Source organism: Schistosoma mansoni, chromosome 7 (genome assembly GCF_000237925.1).
Source record: "Schistosoma mansoni strain Puerto Rico chromosome 7, complete genome".
Taxonomy (NCBI): domain Eukaryota; kingdom Metazoa; phylum Platyhelminthes; class Trematoda; order Strigeidida; family Schistosomatidae; genus Schistosoma; species Schistosoma mansoni.
This window is the reverse complement of record NC_031501.1, coordinates 1,407,937-1,424,501: the sequence shown is the minus strand read 5'-3', so window position 1 is coordinate 1,424,501 and position 16,565 is coordinate 1,407,937. Positions and strand designations below refer to the sequence as shown.

At 36.1% G+C, this 16,565-nt stretch overlaps 1 protein-coding gene across 1 annotated transcript in view; it reads right to left on the bottom strand.

The window, feature by feature from the left end:
- The window catches only part of Smp_127740, a gene marked incomplete at both ends in the record, with an annotated part of 76,368 nt that overhangs the window by 47,511 nt on the left and 12,292 nt on the right, over positions 1-16,565 (bottom strand). The window contains 4 exons of the mRNA XM_018798587.1: positions 3,573-3,788; positions 6,237-6,464; positions 11,754-11,825; positions 15,603-15,730. Coding sequence (XP_018653514.1) covers positions 3,573-3,788; positions 6,237-6,464; positions 11,754-11,825; positions 15,603-15,730 — 644 coding nt within the window. The remainder of the gene's footprint in view (positions 1-3,572; positions 3,789-6,236; positions 6,465-11,753; positions 11,826-15,602; positions 15,731-16,565) is intronic.

The window sequence follows — 16,565 nt, the reverse complement described above, 5'->3', positions numbered from 1 at the left end:
TGTGAATGTTAATCACTGGGAATGTAAATAAATCTGGTTAACCAATACCAAATAAGTTCAAACACGCATCGTGAATCCCACAGCTAGCTGAATATGCAAGATGTAGTAAAAACGTATTTCCTAATAAATGTAGATACAAGAAGCAGTTTTAATTTCAACCAACCCCATCTCTTCTACTTTGGTTAGAGCAGAGAAATATAACGATATCACTTTCTTCGTACTAAAAGCATGGCCGAAAATCAATTTTTGTTCTTAGTAATTCAATCACATCATTAAATTAATATAAAAAAACAATCATTATCGAAAATCGCTAAGAATGTATTTTCTGTGGTATCGCTGGTTTGTCAACTCTCAGTGGTGGTACATGCATATTTTTAATACTAAGATACATACCATGATACCCTTACACAAAATGAAAATTATCAACACTTAATCAATCAAAATTGGTTGAAGTTAGACATTAACACCGCTGGATGCCGGCCGGCTCAGTGGTCTATGGTTAAGTGCTCACGCGAGAGACTGGTAGGTCCTGGGTTCGAGCCTCGCGAAGCGGGATCGTGGATGAGCATTGCTGAGGAGTCCCACAATAGGACGAAACGGCCGTCCAGTGCTTCCAGGTTTTCCATGGTGGTCTAGCTTCAATTGACTCATGATTTCAACTATATATAAACCATAACTCTTCACTAATTTGAATGGTTAATTATTTAATAATTCGTGGAGACTAAAGAATCTAACAGTGTACGTAAGAGACTAACTTTAGTAAAACAATCACTGGAAACAAGGAAATCGTTTAGGCCTAGTATCAAACTCTTAAGAAGTGCACATCCACAACCCTCCTGAGGACTGGACTCAGAGCCTTCAAGTCATGTAGTGAGGTCAACCTTTGAGTCAGGGAGTCAGTATCCGATCACCAACATTTTTAAACCCAACTGATCTCCACAGACAACTTACACTTATAATAATCATATGATAAAGAGGTAATTTCCGGAGTCAGCAGCCGTGACCAGTCACATCCAACCATGTCAGGTACGAGGCAGGTACCAACCAAGATAATGGAAAATAGTTATGCGAATTGATTGAAGTTATGCGTGTAGACCACTGGATGACAACTCTGTAGTCCGAAGGTTAAGCGTTCGCTCTCTAAACCTCAAGGTCCTGACGAGGTTGAGGATCTACAATGCCGAACAGTCTTATACTAGAAGAAAATGGTTGTCAAGTGTCTCCCTAGTTTCCAATTATTGTCTAAGTTCAACAGTTGAATTAAGTTATAAAAAAACCCAGGAGAACTGAATGACCTTTAATGGCTTCTTTCGATTAGTTATAGTGAGATAATCTTCACGAATCCATAAGAATCTATTGTAATCATTATTAACATGGGGACAATAAATTTCTTCCTAAAGGAAAAAAACCCTAATTTTTGCAACGTCAACACACTAAATAGTGGTAATCACTTCAAGAAGAATAGGTAGTTAAATAGAACAGGTAATGGATAGATAGGCAATAATACATCAGACATATATGTAGTATATTAATACATCCACACAAATGGGTATGAACAGATTCGTACCCATTCATATATATATATGCACAGAGATACAAGATGATTTATACATCCATCCGCCTAGATTATTCATTAACTTGACAATTTAAATAGTTATTGAACATATATTGACAGATTAATGTTGTGATATGAACATTCCTGATAAATGATGTATACCTACCTACCTATACACACACACACATACACATATTTAGAAAGAAAGCATTGAAAAGAAAAAAAAACAAGTAAACAAGTAACGAGGAAACTAGTCATAATAATAATAATAATGATAAACAGTTAATACAAGGCGGCAGTAAGGCACCTGACTACTTACTAACCAACCTACCCACATATGACCACACAAACCTGAATAGTACAGATATATATTGCATAATAATAATAATAATAATAATAATAATAATGGGAAAAGATTGTCTCAACAATAAAATAAAGAAAGGGTTTTTAAATAAGAAAATAAGATAGTAGTAGACATGATAGAAACCATGATTATCTAAATAGTGATTACCCATAAATTATGTCCAGTAGTTGTAGAATGTGATAAATTGACATAAAGTAATGCACTTATGTATGATAATGTATATGTGTGTGTGAGAGAGGGAGAGAGAAAAGAAAGTGACTTCATACTCCTGTATATGTATGTAATGGACAGGGAGTAATCAGATGGAAATAATTATTGAAGAAAGTAAACTGACATAAATGACTAATTCAATACATAAATAGAATATTTTACTTGCTCATTTGGAGCTAGATATGCAGATCGTTCGTTAAACTTGTGTCACATGTAGCGTAGGACAGATGTTACTCGCCTAAACTTAAGGCAGTTATACTATCCAACAGTCCATTTTGTATTATCTTATGGCTGTGATACATGAGGTAATGAAAATTTAAAACTTGAGTTAGTCAGTCAGTCAGCTATAACTTAGGACCAGGCACATTTATGCACCGGTCCAAGTTGTCATACCTCGTTAGAACAACAAGATGAATACCGGATTCATAGAAATAGTTAATTTAGTGGTGGTGGTAGTATCTAAAAGATAGGTTGTACATAAAGATATAGTAAAGGAATGAAGAAAGTTATGAAGCAATTTTAATCTCAAGGTTTAAGGGAAGATAAAGAGTGTATACACCTATGCCGTTGTGATCGATTCTGAGCCATGTCACCCACAGTCTCCAACCATTGGTTACGATAGTCACGCGGACCCCAACCAGGTAGTCTGCATCTACCAACATAGCTCAGACTAGAAGTTAGTGACTTCAAGCAATGATGCCACGTTTTGGTTTGGCCGCCCCTAACTCTTTTCCAACCATCCCCTACACTAGTCAGCATAGCGCGTCGTGTTAATCGGTGTTCAAGCAACGTAACACATGGCCTAACCATCTCAGTCGATGAAGATTCATGACCTCATCAACTGATTTACCACCATTCCCTAATACCCTGTGTCTAACCTCACTATCACTTACCCCGGTGATCCCAGCAGATGCGAGCAATATTTCTAAGACATCTGTGGTCAAATACAAAAAAACTTCAGTAGATAGAAGGTTTTTGATTATAGGTGTCTTCGAAGCGTTGTTTGTGTAAACTAGAACGGTCGAGTGAGCAGTATTGAGGTTACATGCAAATTTTCATCGACTGAGATGGTTAGAACATATGTTACATACGTCTAACCTCCGTCTACCTAGTCCAGTCAATTTAGCTAATGTTGGAGTAAATTATATAGAAAATAATAGCATCCTAATCATTGACTGTTTGTTTGAGCCATGTTGGCAGATAAAAAGTATCTTAGTTTGTGTCAGTGCAACGATCATTAGGTGGTAACATTGGTTGACATGGATTAAATCGGAGACACAGATATATCCAACTGACGAGTCTTATACAGGATAAAGTGTGACTCCTAGATTTTACTCCATGTTTCAAACACAAAACTGTTGTCAATGATATGAAAATAGGAACAGACGACAACGGGGAAAAAGAAATTTAAAAAAATTTACTACTACTAATATTACAACTCACTTGAATTATTCCTACAGCTCTTGGTGTACATATACTATCTGGTATGGCTATATATTCTACTGGATTAGTAAATCGTCTTCCAGTGAGTAATAACTGTACATCAAAATGTTTTGTATACAGAGATGGATTATTTAAAGATGATGATGAGGTGGATGAAGAAGTTTTACGAAGAACATCATCATCAGTATTAATTGATCTTCGATGAATACGATGACGCTAAAACAAAATATCGGTAAAAAAATTAATAAACAAGAGTAAACATCCTTATACTAAAGTCACATTATCAAAATTTGACTTGATCATTTCAAACAAATTGATTATTGGTTAGATCATTAATAATAAAAGTATTGCTATACATATATATTTGTGATATTGCACAATGAGTAGAGATTAGAATTGCTGGTTTCTTCTTCAGAGGTGATAAATAAGCAACCAAATTACATTAACATAAGTTGCCCCCAAATGCCCTAGTATGGCCGAGAGTGGGGAGAGCCCACTCTCCCTCTCGAAATGCTCTCACATGGCCAGCGAATATATAGCCTCTGCCAGGGAAGTCCTACTCACTGCCTTCTCGTGGCGGGGGTGTTGTTTACGAAAGTGAGAGGACGAAAAGCGAATGTCCGGCGCTTTAACCGGGTTGGTGGACACGGAGGGTCCACCTAGGGGAGTTGGAAAACCCTGATTCCAAACCAATGGTGCACATGGGCTCCAGTATCCTGATGGAACGAATGGCGAATGAACCTGCTGCTGGTCAACGGCTACCATGGGACTGCATCTCCTCACGATGCTCCACTGCCTTGTGGATCAGACCTTTCGTTCAAAGGCTCGGGGTGTGGCCCCCTAAGAAAACCACCTGTTTCAGTTCGGGCACCTGGGCAGTATCACAGCCCTCAAGCAAATCGGATGAGATTTGTATGGCGCATATGTATCTGGTGCTTCCTTGTACCAATATTTATGTGTTTAAATAAATAAAAAATAGAATGTAGGTACAAATTCCCTGATATGGCTGAGAGTGGGGAAAATTAGCTCCACCTTTCGAAATACTCTCACACGGTCACGTGTACAAAACCGCTGCCAGGGAAGTCCTACTCACTGACTTCTAGCAGTATTATCGTTGTTTACGAAATTGAGAAAACGAAAAACGAATGTCCGGCGCTTAGCCGGGTTGGTGGACAAGGCACGTCCACCTAGGAGAGTTGGAAAACCCTGATTCCAAACCAATGGTGCACATGGACTCCAGAATCCTAAAGGAACAAATGGCGTTTGAATCAATCATCGGTCACCGGCTATCATAGGACGGCATCTCATTACGTTGCTCAATTGACTTCTGGATTAGACTTGTAGGTTAAGGGCTCAGGGAGTGATCTCTTACGAAAACCACCTCCTTCGATCCGGACACCTGGACAATATCCCAGCCCACACACAAATTGAATGACGAAGTTTGGTAATTATATTATTATCATTTTAACTATCAATCAAACTCAACGTAAATTGTGACACATGTATACATCAATTGAAGTTGTCATACCCTGTTAACCCAGAGAGATGAAATTGTCAGAGCAAATACCAGAGTGTTAGTGGTAGCAAAAGTATTATTCCCTCAAAGATAATCGCTTCTTACTCAGAAATGAATGTTCAACGGTTTTTTCATTTTCAATAGATTTTCAGGCGATATCAGTTTTCTAGTAGTTTAAAGGTTAAGAACATGTTGTAAAGTCTGAAGGTATTTCGTTCAATCTTAGATAAAGTTCTAGTTACATATTTCTACGAATTCTTGTATCACAACGAAACATCCATCCAAGAACTTCTAGGTTTAAAGGTTTTTCCAACTAGAATCAGTCCGTAATATAAAACTAATTCTACTTTTTTAAATTCATTATAAATTGATCAGTCTTTTAGTGGCATGTATGTATTCTGTGAGGATTGCCTCGATATCCCCTTAAGTCACAAGCATTATAAGCAAAGATAGATAATGGCTAGCAGATAAATCTAGGACTCATGTTTCATCCTATCTAGGACTAGTAGGCTGGATGTACCTGCATCTCAGAGTTGACGCTCACTCCAGGACTCGAACCCAGTACCTTTCGCTTAGCTACTGAGTACTGATAGTTACTAGCTTGTGCAATGAGGTGAAGTTTAAATTCATTTTGCATTGTTTAATTGAATCTTACCATTAATTTTTAGGACTGTATTTGATCAGTCTCTGTTGCAAAATCTAAACACAAATATAAATAGAGTTGAGATCATGAGTCAATCAAAGGTAGACAACCATGGAAAACCTGGAAGCACCGGACGGCCCTTGGGAGATATCAATTCACTGAAGACATTGGTGAATGGTTGCTCAATTTCGTGGATCGGTTGAAGTTACACATTAACACCGTTGGATACCGGCCAGCTCAGTGGTCTATCGGTTGAGTGCTCTGGCGCGAGACTGATAGGTCCTGAGTTCGAATCTCATGAGGCGGGATCGTGGATGCGCACTGCTGAGGAGTTCCATAATAGAACGAAACGGCCGTCCAGTGCTTCCAGGTTTTCCAGGGTGGTCTAGCTTCAATTGACTAATGATCTAAACTCTATAAAATTACTAAAATCTCCACCAAACCCCTTCTGACAAATATAAATAACGAAAATGTCCAAGTTTAGAGAAAAGAAATTAACATTTACCCCAAATGTATCATTTCCAACGGAAGGATTCATCACTACCACATCACTTTTATTAACAACATTATTTTTGACAAACATCGATGAATGATACTTTCTACGACGATTAATAATGAAATGAGCAAAATTATTCAATGTTGTTTTAATGCTAACATTTGATTGAATTAAATCTTTTAAAGTCCATATTTCTGATTGAATCAAATATAATTCAACAGGAACATGCTGAAATGACTGAAAATTATAAATGGGGAAAAACATTTGAGAAAAATGTAAAAGTACTAAACGACAACGGTGTAAGATTAAATCATATGTTGGGAACATCCAACTACTACTATAGAGTATATTCGTAAATACTAGTATTCGATAATAGATGTATTCGAAGTGGCACTTATGCATTTTGAGAAAACCGAATAACCAATCCTAAGGTTAGGAATAGGATACTAAAGAAATATGGTAAATCAATCTTTGAAATAGTGGTTCATCTGCTGAGGTGGTTGAGAAAAGTTTTACATATGTGCAACCACCGCTTACCTTAATAGACGATGTTGTATGACGTAGGAGTAAGTTGGAAGAAAGTTAAAGGCCCTCAAACCAAAATGTGACAACAGTCCGTGAGATCATTTAATTAGGCGTAAACCACCTGACTGGAGTCCGCGTGATTATCGTAACCAATGGATAAAGACTTTGTATGAAATAACTCGGCATAGTTCGCTATGGCCTATGACATTAACTTTTTGTCTCCATTTAGAGTGTAAATCTTTTTAAACCTTTTTTCTCTCTATAATTAAGCTTTTGTACTAATACCGACACCATTATTAACCTTACTACTATGGAATTTATTTTGAGTTAATTTTATTTCTCCATTCTAATGTAGAGTGGAAACTTGAACCAATGCACAATATGTGCCAGGTCCTAGACTGTATATGACTGACTAACTGATCCAACTGTGTGAAGTGTAACACAATTGAAATCTAACATTATCAACTTCAATGTTCGTTCATTAAGCTGTCGTCATCTTATGTTCGTGCTATTATCAATTGTTTTCGATTACTTTCATGATTAAAAATGTAAGTACATAGTCATCAACTCATTCTTTTTCCCTCTTCTAAATTATCACAAATAATCCATTCTTCACAGTTCATCAGCATACAGTAGACCTTCAGGATAAATGTAAACTTATTAAAAGCTGAATATTATAGAATGTCCATATACCATCGTAAATACAAACTAATCGTTTACAATGATAACAATATGCTTAATAATAATAACAGTTTGTCGAGTAAGTCAATAAATGGTCAAAATCAGTAATTACTAATAATAAGACTGTAGGTAAAGTTGTTTTATGGCATTTATTCATTTTTGTTAAGTTTTTCTTCGTGGCTTCTCTGTTGTTAGGTATAATTAATGAGTTTATATAGTTGAAATCATGAGTTAATTGAAGCTAGACCACCATGGAAAACCTGGAAGCACTAGATGGGACTCCTCAGAAGTACGCATCCACGAACCCGCACTCGCGAGATTCGAACACAGGACCTATCAGTCTCGCGCGCGAGTGCTTAACCACTAGATCCAACGGTGTTAATGTCTAACTTCAACCAATCCACGAAGTTGAGAAACCATTCACTAATGTCTTTAGTGAGTTGATATCTCACAACAGACGAAACGGCCGTCCAGCGCGTCCAGGTTCTCCATGGTGGTCTAGCTTCGATTGACTCATGATTTCAACTGTATAATTAATAATTGTTATTGACAAATTATATATATTTATATAAGGAGAGAGAGAGAAGAAAGAGGTGTATAAAAAGGTAAAACTTTGACTCTCGAGCACCTCGACAAATATAGTTATGATAATATATGCTGATATAAATTATTGTTATCTGTTCGCCACTTCTCAACAAGAATTAAGTTTGCGGAGAATTTCTAAAGTTCCAAATAGAGATCGTTGTCAGTAAAGTTCAACCATATCAGCGTTGTAAGAGGCAATTATCACCAATGAGAATGATGGTCATGTATTAATATATCATGAATTGAAAAGCATTTAGATATACATTTCGACCCAATGATCTAAAAACAACTCTTTCGTGATGAAGCTTGAAGATAATTTTTTGTTCAATCCCTTAGCATGAGTTGCAAGTACACACTGACAAAGAGTCCCGAGATTAAAACGAAACCATTGTATGAATAACCTATTTCTCAGATACAAATTGATATAACCGGGTTCGAATCATATCCCAAGTATAAGGACTATTCAGTTGTCAAAACTGAAGTAAGTAAAGTGTGATTCGGAGAAACAATTTAATAGCTGGAATTCAAATCAATAAGTGATTCTACACTATATAGCATTAGTCCATCATCATAGTCCATCCCACAAATGATGAAAATTTTTCATATTCATCATAATTTTGTAGATCAGTCAAGTTCAGTTAACATTTCACACCATTCCCCAGTAATAATAATAATAAAGTAACGATGATTATGAATCATACATCTGTAAAAAAATGTTGATGAACAGTTAGTGAGTGCGGGGAGAAGTAAAACAGAAAACCCACATTTCTCTATATATACAAATATGTGTAATATCTGGGGTTGTAGTTAGGCAAAAATGTATTTGAAAAATGGGAATAAAACTACACTTGTTGTTTACACTTCATATTTTTCCCTACTTTTATTGTAGAGATTAAAAATAAAATTAAGAAACAATATGTGCCCCTATATATTTCATTATTTATTCTCTCTCACTATCTATTACAAAAACCGAAACAGACAGCTAGCGACTAAATGCGAGATAGAACATTGGATTCCATCAGGGGAATACATAAATCAGTGTATTCTCATTTAATATTATATTTGCAGTAACAAGTGCATGTGTCTGTGTGTGTGTGTGTATGTGCAGACACAACACACACTTACATGTTTCATATGTACGATGAAAGTAAATGAATAAATATAAACGTAACGGCCAGATTTGCTACTACGGGGTGGCACCGATGATGTAGGAGCATAATGAGTCATATTATAAATGTATTCTCACTAAAACTACATAAAAATGCATATTTATAATTAGTAAAATGATGTTGATGATAAAAAACAGCGCATATACATAAGGTCAGCAGTATGTGTACACACATATATATGTGTGTAAGTTATGTACAAAGGTTACCAGATAGTATATACATACATGTAATCATCTAATGAACAAACAAACAGTAACACAGGTCAAGTTTATCGGCTATCGAGAATATAAAAAAAAACACGCCCATATACACAATGGAAGAAATTAATACAAATTACTCTATATTTGATTTTGTAGGTATAAAGGTTCAGTGGAGATTTTTGAATATTCGTAGATGAAATTATTAACTGATCCCATCAGCAATGAGTAACAACGACCATTTCACAGTGAATAGAACGCAAGACCTTACTTCGTGTTGGTGAGCCAACACCTCACTCTTAGACCATTAAGTCGTCTGATGGTTTGTACATGCTTAATTTCAATCAATTCGTGACACATTTCTCAGCTATTTTCAATTGTTGCAGTGGATAACTGTCTCATATCCGACATGTTACTCACTAGAGCTCCTGCATTCCCAATGTTGGTCTAACATTGATTGGTTCATGATCTTATTTAGAGCTAAACAATCTCCACAACCATATACTGACGATCTTATTGTATTTCAGAAAACACCAGTCAATTAGTAATGGTCAAACAGCAAAGAAAAAGTAATTATTAAAGGAATTTCTCAGTTAAGACTGGAGTTAAATATACATTGATCATTGTCATTTTTATGTTTTTATCAACAAAATTCTGTAATTGACTAAACTTGGAGTATGCACTAGCTGTAGTTATCCTTATGACGATTCATTAGACTAGTTGGGGATATCTTCTTTTAATTCTACAAGAATGAACAGTGAATTATTTTGTACCACTGTCATCTCAAGATCGTAGATATGTCTTATAGGCTGAACACTTCATAAAAGCCAATCGGTAGCATTGGATAAAGTATGACCAACCTTTACACGGCTGGAAAACTGTGCCGTACTTATAATGTTATTAACATGAACCTATTCATTTCATTGCATGATGACAAAGGGTGAATGTGTTAGGAGAGGGAAAAGAATAAGCTCTAGATATATTGAATTCATAGGAAAATGTATAAAATGGTATTCTGTACAAGCTCTTCATATGCTCTCTATGACTACATTGTTCTTCATGATGTCATTCTATGTGTTCGACCTCCTTCATCATTTGCTGATTGCGATTTTTATGTCTGTAACATACATGTTACACATATAGTCATCAAATTTACCAAAGAAATTACTATCAAACAAAATTAATGTAATCGTTTAGGTCTGTTTATCAAAATCAAGAGTATCAGAGAAAAAAACCACTGTTCTATTTATTTCCACATATGAACAAAACAGACTGACGGAGAGATATATAGAGAGAAAGGGAAGTAGATAAAGAGTTAAGTGGGGAAAGGAAACAGACGAATCAAGAGTTACACAAAAAATTTTTATTGATAGTTCTAATGTTAAGTCACTGAAAGTAGAAATCAACAACTTTACAAAGAAAAGAATGAATCAATTCGTTCACATGCTCAGTAGTATATAATGACGTTTAAAGTAAGAAGTAAACAAACACAGAATAACACCAATAATGTGATGAAATAAATAAATATCCATTAACACAAGGGGTTTGGAGATTTTAGTAATTTTATAGAGTTGAGATGATGAGTGCGGAATCGTGGATGCGCACTGCTGAGGAGTCCCATAATAGGACGAAACGGCCGTCCAATGCTTCCAGGTTTTACATGGTGGTCTAGTTTCAATTGAGTCATGATCTTAACTCAATAAAATTGCTAAAATCTCCACCAAACCCCTTCTGATAATGATCATGTGCTCACTAGCGACTGGCTCCATGAGGTACTTCCTGGAGTTCTAGTGAGAAACAGTAGCCAGTGGAGTTCAACCAGGTCTGTTGGGAGATATCAACTCACTGATGACATTGGTGAATGGTTGCTCAATTTCGTGGATCGGTTGAAGTTACACATTAACACCGTTGGATACCGGCCAGCTCAGTGTTCTATCGGTTAAGTGCTCTGGCGCGAGACTGGTAGGTCCTGGGTTCGATTCTCGTGAGGCGGGATCGTGAATGCGCACTCCTGAGAAGTCCTACAATAGGACGAAACGGCCGTCCAGTACTTCCATGTTTTCATGGTGGTCTAGCTTCAACTGACTAATGATCTGAACCCTATAAAATATCCATTAATTCAGAAAATAATTGACTTAACAGAGAGATTTTTTTCAGATAACAAATACATGAGTATTTGTCTCAAGACCTGAGTAATTGTGCTTAAGGTTCGAGACCTGGTAAAGAATGTACTGAGAAATCTTTTGATAGGAGGAAATAGTTGTTCAATGCTCCCTAGTTTTAAATGATATCCTGAGATCAATTAAATATATTAGTGTACCTTATTTGGCATAGTTACTAACCACAGGAACATATGTATATACACTCACCTTAGTTACTTGATTTAACACATTGCTTAAATAATGAATACTACGTTCCAGATTATGGTCAAACGATGAAAACTGTGAAAAGAAGAAAAGAAAAAGAAACACCAATAAAACAAGTAATGTGAACAAAAAGGTAGTAAAATTCATTATTCCAATTAAGAAACGGTTGATCATTAATTGCTTTTCATAAACAAATCATTCTATTTCCATAGTGAATAAACGATGATGAAAGTCTTAGAATTACCAATACACACACACACACACTCAATAAGTACACTAGACCATACATATACATAGTTGATTGTTTATTCAGTAAAAATGGTTAAAATTCCCAATTGGTAACACAAATTTTTGAGATTATACTTTTTCAGAAAATTAAGTAGTATATGGATCATATTAGTAAAAAAGCATACTAATTAGCGATTATAACCTTAATTACAACTGTTGTATCCATGTATGTGTGTATTTACGTGTGTACGCAAGAATAATAGTCTAATGATGTTTCAATATTGTGTCTATAGTTACAAAGCTTTAATTCTATCTCTTCGTGGCGGTTTGTAGTGATATTGGTTGGTTTCACCTCAAATTCAATCTTGAATATCATTAATGAGAAAGTTTTGTGCTAGTCAATCAACAGTATAAGTTCGAGATCTTCCGCCATCAGAGAACGAATTCACAAACTTCAAACAGTCAGTCATGAATCAACGTGGAGCTTGGGCAAAAATATGCATTAACCTAAATGGTTAGAACACATCAGCACAACAGATGAATTTAAAAAGGGAAGTAGCAAAGAAATCAAAAATAGTAATGATAATGAAAAGGGCTATGCAATGAGAATATGTTACAAAAAGATCTAATGAGAAAGTATATATAGAGGAATACTGGGAATCAAGATCTAGAAGTAAATAAAAAGCGAGTACTTCTGCGTCATTGTGATAGATTCCTATCTATGTCACTTGTAGCCTACAATTACTGAACACAGTTATCGTGAAAGACCCCAAACAGGTAGTCTACACTTTACAACACAGCTCAAAATATACATTCAATGAATTTATGAACTGATACCATAATTTAATTTGGCTGCCTCTAGCTCTCTTCCAGAACGTTCAGTATTTTTAGCGAGTAAGTTATAAAATGCAATACTGGGTGGTTGGCAAATATCGGAGGTACTGCAGTCAATTAAAGATATTGCAAGACTGTCATCGACGCTACTCATATGATATGTTCAACGTGATTACTCATAAGTAATAGTTATTTGATGATTTCCTCATTCACAATTTTACGAACTGATCATGTACTATTCTTTTCATTACATTGAACTAGTCAAAAATTTCTCATCATTGTCTCTCTTCTTTGATGTTAACTATTCCGTTTTGTTAATTTCTTTTTATGTTAATGAGAACGATACGCATATTACTTATCAGAGCATTGATATCTGAAAATTAATGAAGGTTAGTTGAATCTATTTCAGGGTTAGATCAATATAAAGTGATCATTGAATTGTAATTGAGCGAGAAAAATAGTGTAATAATATAGAAGAAATGGATATACTGACTGAAGTTCTCTGATGCATTGAAGATCATCAGAGGAGATTTAAAGTTATGATAAATTATTGTTTTCGTGCACATAAAAGAGATTTCTAATGGCTAAGGGACTTTTCTGGAGAACTTATCCTTGACAATCTCTATACAACACTTTAAAAATATATTATGATTAATTCTATGTCCTGTTTCAACTATGTATTTTGCTATTGATGAATATGATTTCCTAATTCCAATGTTTATTAGAATATTTGATGTTAAATGATTCTTAAGCCATTTCAGTACAAATCGAATACATTTTGATTGCAAAGATCACTTACTCCTCCTAATGCAATTCTGTGTCAACCCCCCCCCCAAACACGCACACACAAGTGAAATTGTAAATACAATGGGATGTGACGCAATTATTTTTATACAACTTACTTACTTACTTTACTTTCGCCTGTTACTCCCAATGGAGCATAGGCCGCCGACCAGCATTCTCCAACCCACTCTGTCCTGGGCCTTCTTTTCTAGTTCTTTCCAGTTCTTGTTCATTCTTCTCATGTCTGTCTCTATTTCTCGGCGTAATGTGTTCTTTGGTCTTCCTATTCTCCTTTGACCTTCAGGATTCCATGTGAGGGCTTGTCTTGTGACGCAATCGGGTGATTTCCTCAAAGTGTGCCCTATCCACTTCCAGCGCCTCCTCCTGATTTCTTCCTCCGCTGGAATCTGTTTTGTTGTCTCCCACAGTAACTTGTTGCTGATAGTGTCTGGCCATCGGATCCGAAGTATCTTGCGTAGACAACTGTTAATAAACACTTGTATCTTCTGGATAATGGCTTTCGTAGTTCTCCACGTCTCCGCCCCATACAATAGAACTGTCTTCACATTTGTATTGAAAATTCTAACCTTGGTGTTGGTTGACAATTGTTTTGAGCTCCAGATGTTTTTCAGTTGTAAGTATGCTGCTCTTGCTTTGCCGATCCTCGCCCTCACATCTGCATCTGATCCACCGTGTTCATCAATGATGCTGCCCAGATATGTAAAGGTTTCCACATCTTCCAAAGCTTCTCCGTCAAGTGTAATTTGATTGGTGCATATTGTGTTGCATCGGAGAGTTTTGCTTTTCCCTTTGTTTATATTGAGACCTACTGCTGCTGAGGCTGCTGCTACACTGGTCGTTTTCTCCTGCATTTGTTGTTGCGTTTGTGATAGAAGAGCCAGATCATCCGCGAAGTCTAGATCGTCAAGTTGCATCCTGCCTGTCCACTGTATCCCGTGCTTTCCTCCAGTCGTTGACGTCTTCACGATCCAGTCTATTACCAGGAGAAAGAGAAACGGTGAGAGTAGGCAACCTTGCCTTACACCAGTCTTTACTTCAAACGAGTCGGTGAGTTGTCCTCCGTGGACGATTTGGCAGTTTAGTCCATCATAGGAGTTCCGTATGATATTGACTATTTTCTCAGGCACGCTGTAGTGTCGAAGAAGCCTCCATAGTGTTGTCCTGTCCACGCTATCAAATGCCTTCTCGTAGTCGATGAAGTTGATGTAGAGTGATGAATTCCATTCGATTGATTGTTCCACAATGATACGTAGAGTTGCGATTTGATCTGTGCACGATCTATCCTTACGAAATCCAGCTTGTTGATCTCGAAGTTGGGCGTCTACGGAATCCTTCATCCTGTTTAACAATACTCTGTTGAAGACTTTCCCTGGTATTGAGAGGAGAGTGATGCCCCTGTAGTTGTCGCACTTGCTAAGATCACCTTTCTTTGGTACTTTGATCAGAAGTCCTTTTTTCCAGTCTGTTGGTACTTGTTCTTCGTTCCAAATCTTACTGAAGAGGATGTGTAGTATCTTGGCAGTTGCTGCTACATTTGCTTTCAGTGCCTCTGCCGGGATGTTGTCTGGTCCCGCTGCTTTGCCGATCTTGATTTGTCTAATGGCCATGCTGATCTCATTTTTTATACAACGCTTAATCCTATATGGAATCACGGGTTTAGTTGTTTGCAATAAGAATCAATCTAACAGTATAGCATGTTTTCTCGATGGCTGCTCTCGTAAATAATGCCAACCCGTGTCCATATGTAATATAATTAAGCTCTAGATACCAGGATAGTTATTTCAGATGAAAAGAACGTACCATATATATGTATAGTTATTTCAATACCAGTCAACAACATTCCCATTCTTTCTCTCTCTCCAGCGTACACACAAATGTCAGTTTTTATCCCCCTTGAAAAAGGGTAGTAATTCCCCCTTACAGTTGATTTTAGTTAAATTTTAAAAAAAAAAACTAGAAAAACAAAATTGTCAAACACCAACTTACTAAATGATAATCAAGCGTTAATGCAAGATTTATAGTGTATAATCGAGGTCCTTCAACTTTGACTAAAGATTTTCTATTCATTATATTAAAAATATCTGTAGGGCGCCAAAATACTGGTAATTGAACATCTATTTGTAAAAATAATATACACAAACATGATAATATCAGAGAGGTAGACAGAGAGAAAAAAAGAAAGAAAAGGAAAATACAAACAGGGATTAACAAAGTGTATCAGATATAATAAATGACATTTGAATAGTAAAAAGGTTCCCATGAATTGAAACCATCAGAATATAGAATACAAAAGAAAGGTTGAAAAAGAAAACTCATTAATCAGAGTACATATATTTATGAATATGGAATGTTGATGATATCAATGGCTGAATAATGTAACATTTTGTTAAGAAAATATTCATGTAATATGGTAGTTGTAGATTGTCAACAAGAAATACTTCTTGACTTCGGTTTCGTGCTATCCAACACTACTTGTAAGTAAGATGTATTTGTGATTGTAAGAGGGATGATGGTCCCTGATAGATTCGATCACATGTTGCCCAGCTTTACAGTCGGAAATATTACTCGATCGACATTAGGTAGGATTTGACATACATGAAATTAGTCCTAACTCAGTGGTCAATCAATGGTAAAATGTTCATTAACTTTGATGCAATATTTTCTGTTAGTTACCTATTTTTAGGTAGTAACGGGCAGTTATGGATCACAACCAACTATGGTAACAGAGAAAATAAGGAACTATTGGAAAGTAGTTTCATCTCAGTATTGAGTAACTGTTCAGTGAGGTTTGTCTGTGACCTAACTAAAGGTTGAATCCAGGACTTTTGAGAATTTTAGTGAGTGTGTTACATTCAGACCATTAAGTTGAAACCGAATTTTTAAATTCGAATTTTCAACTTCACTCAACTAGTGATATAGTAGGATCATGATCATGCAATGTCATGGGTG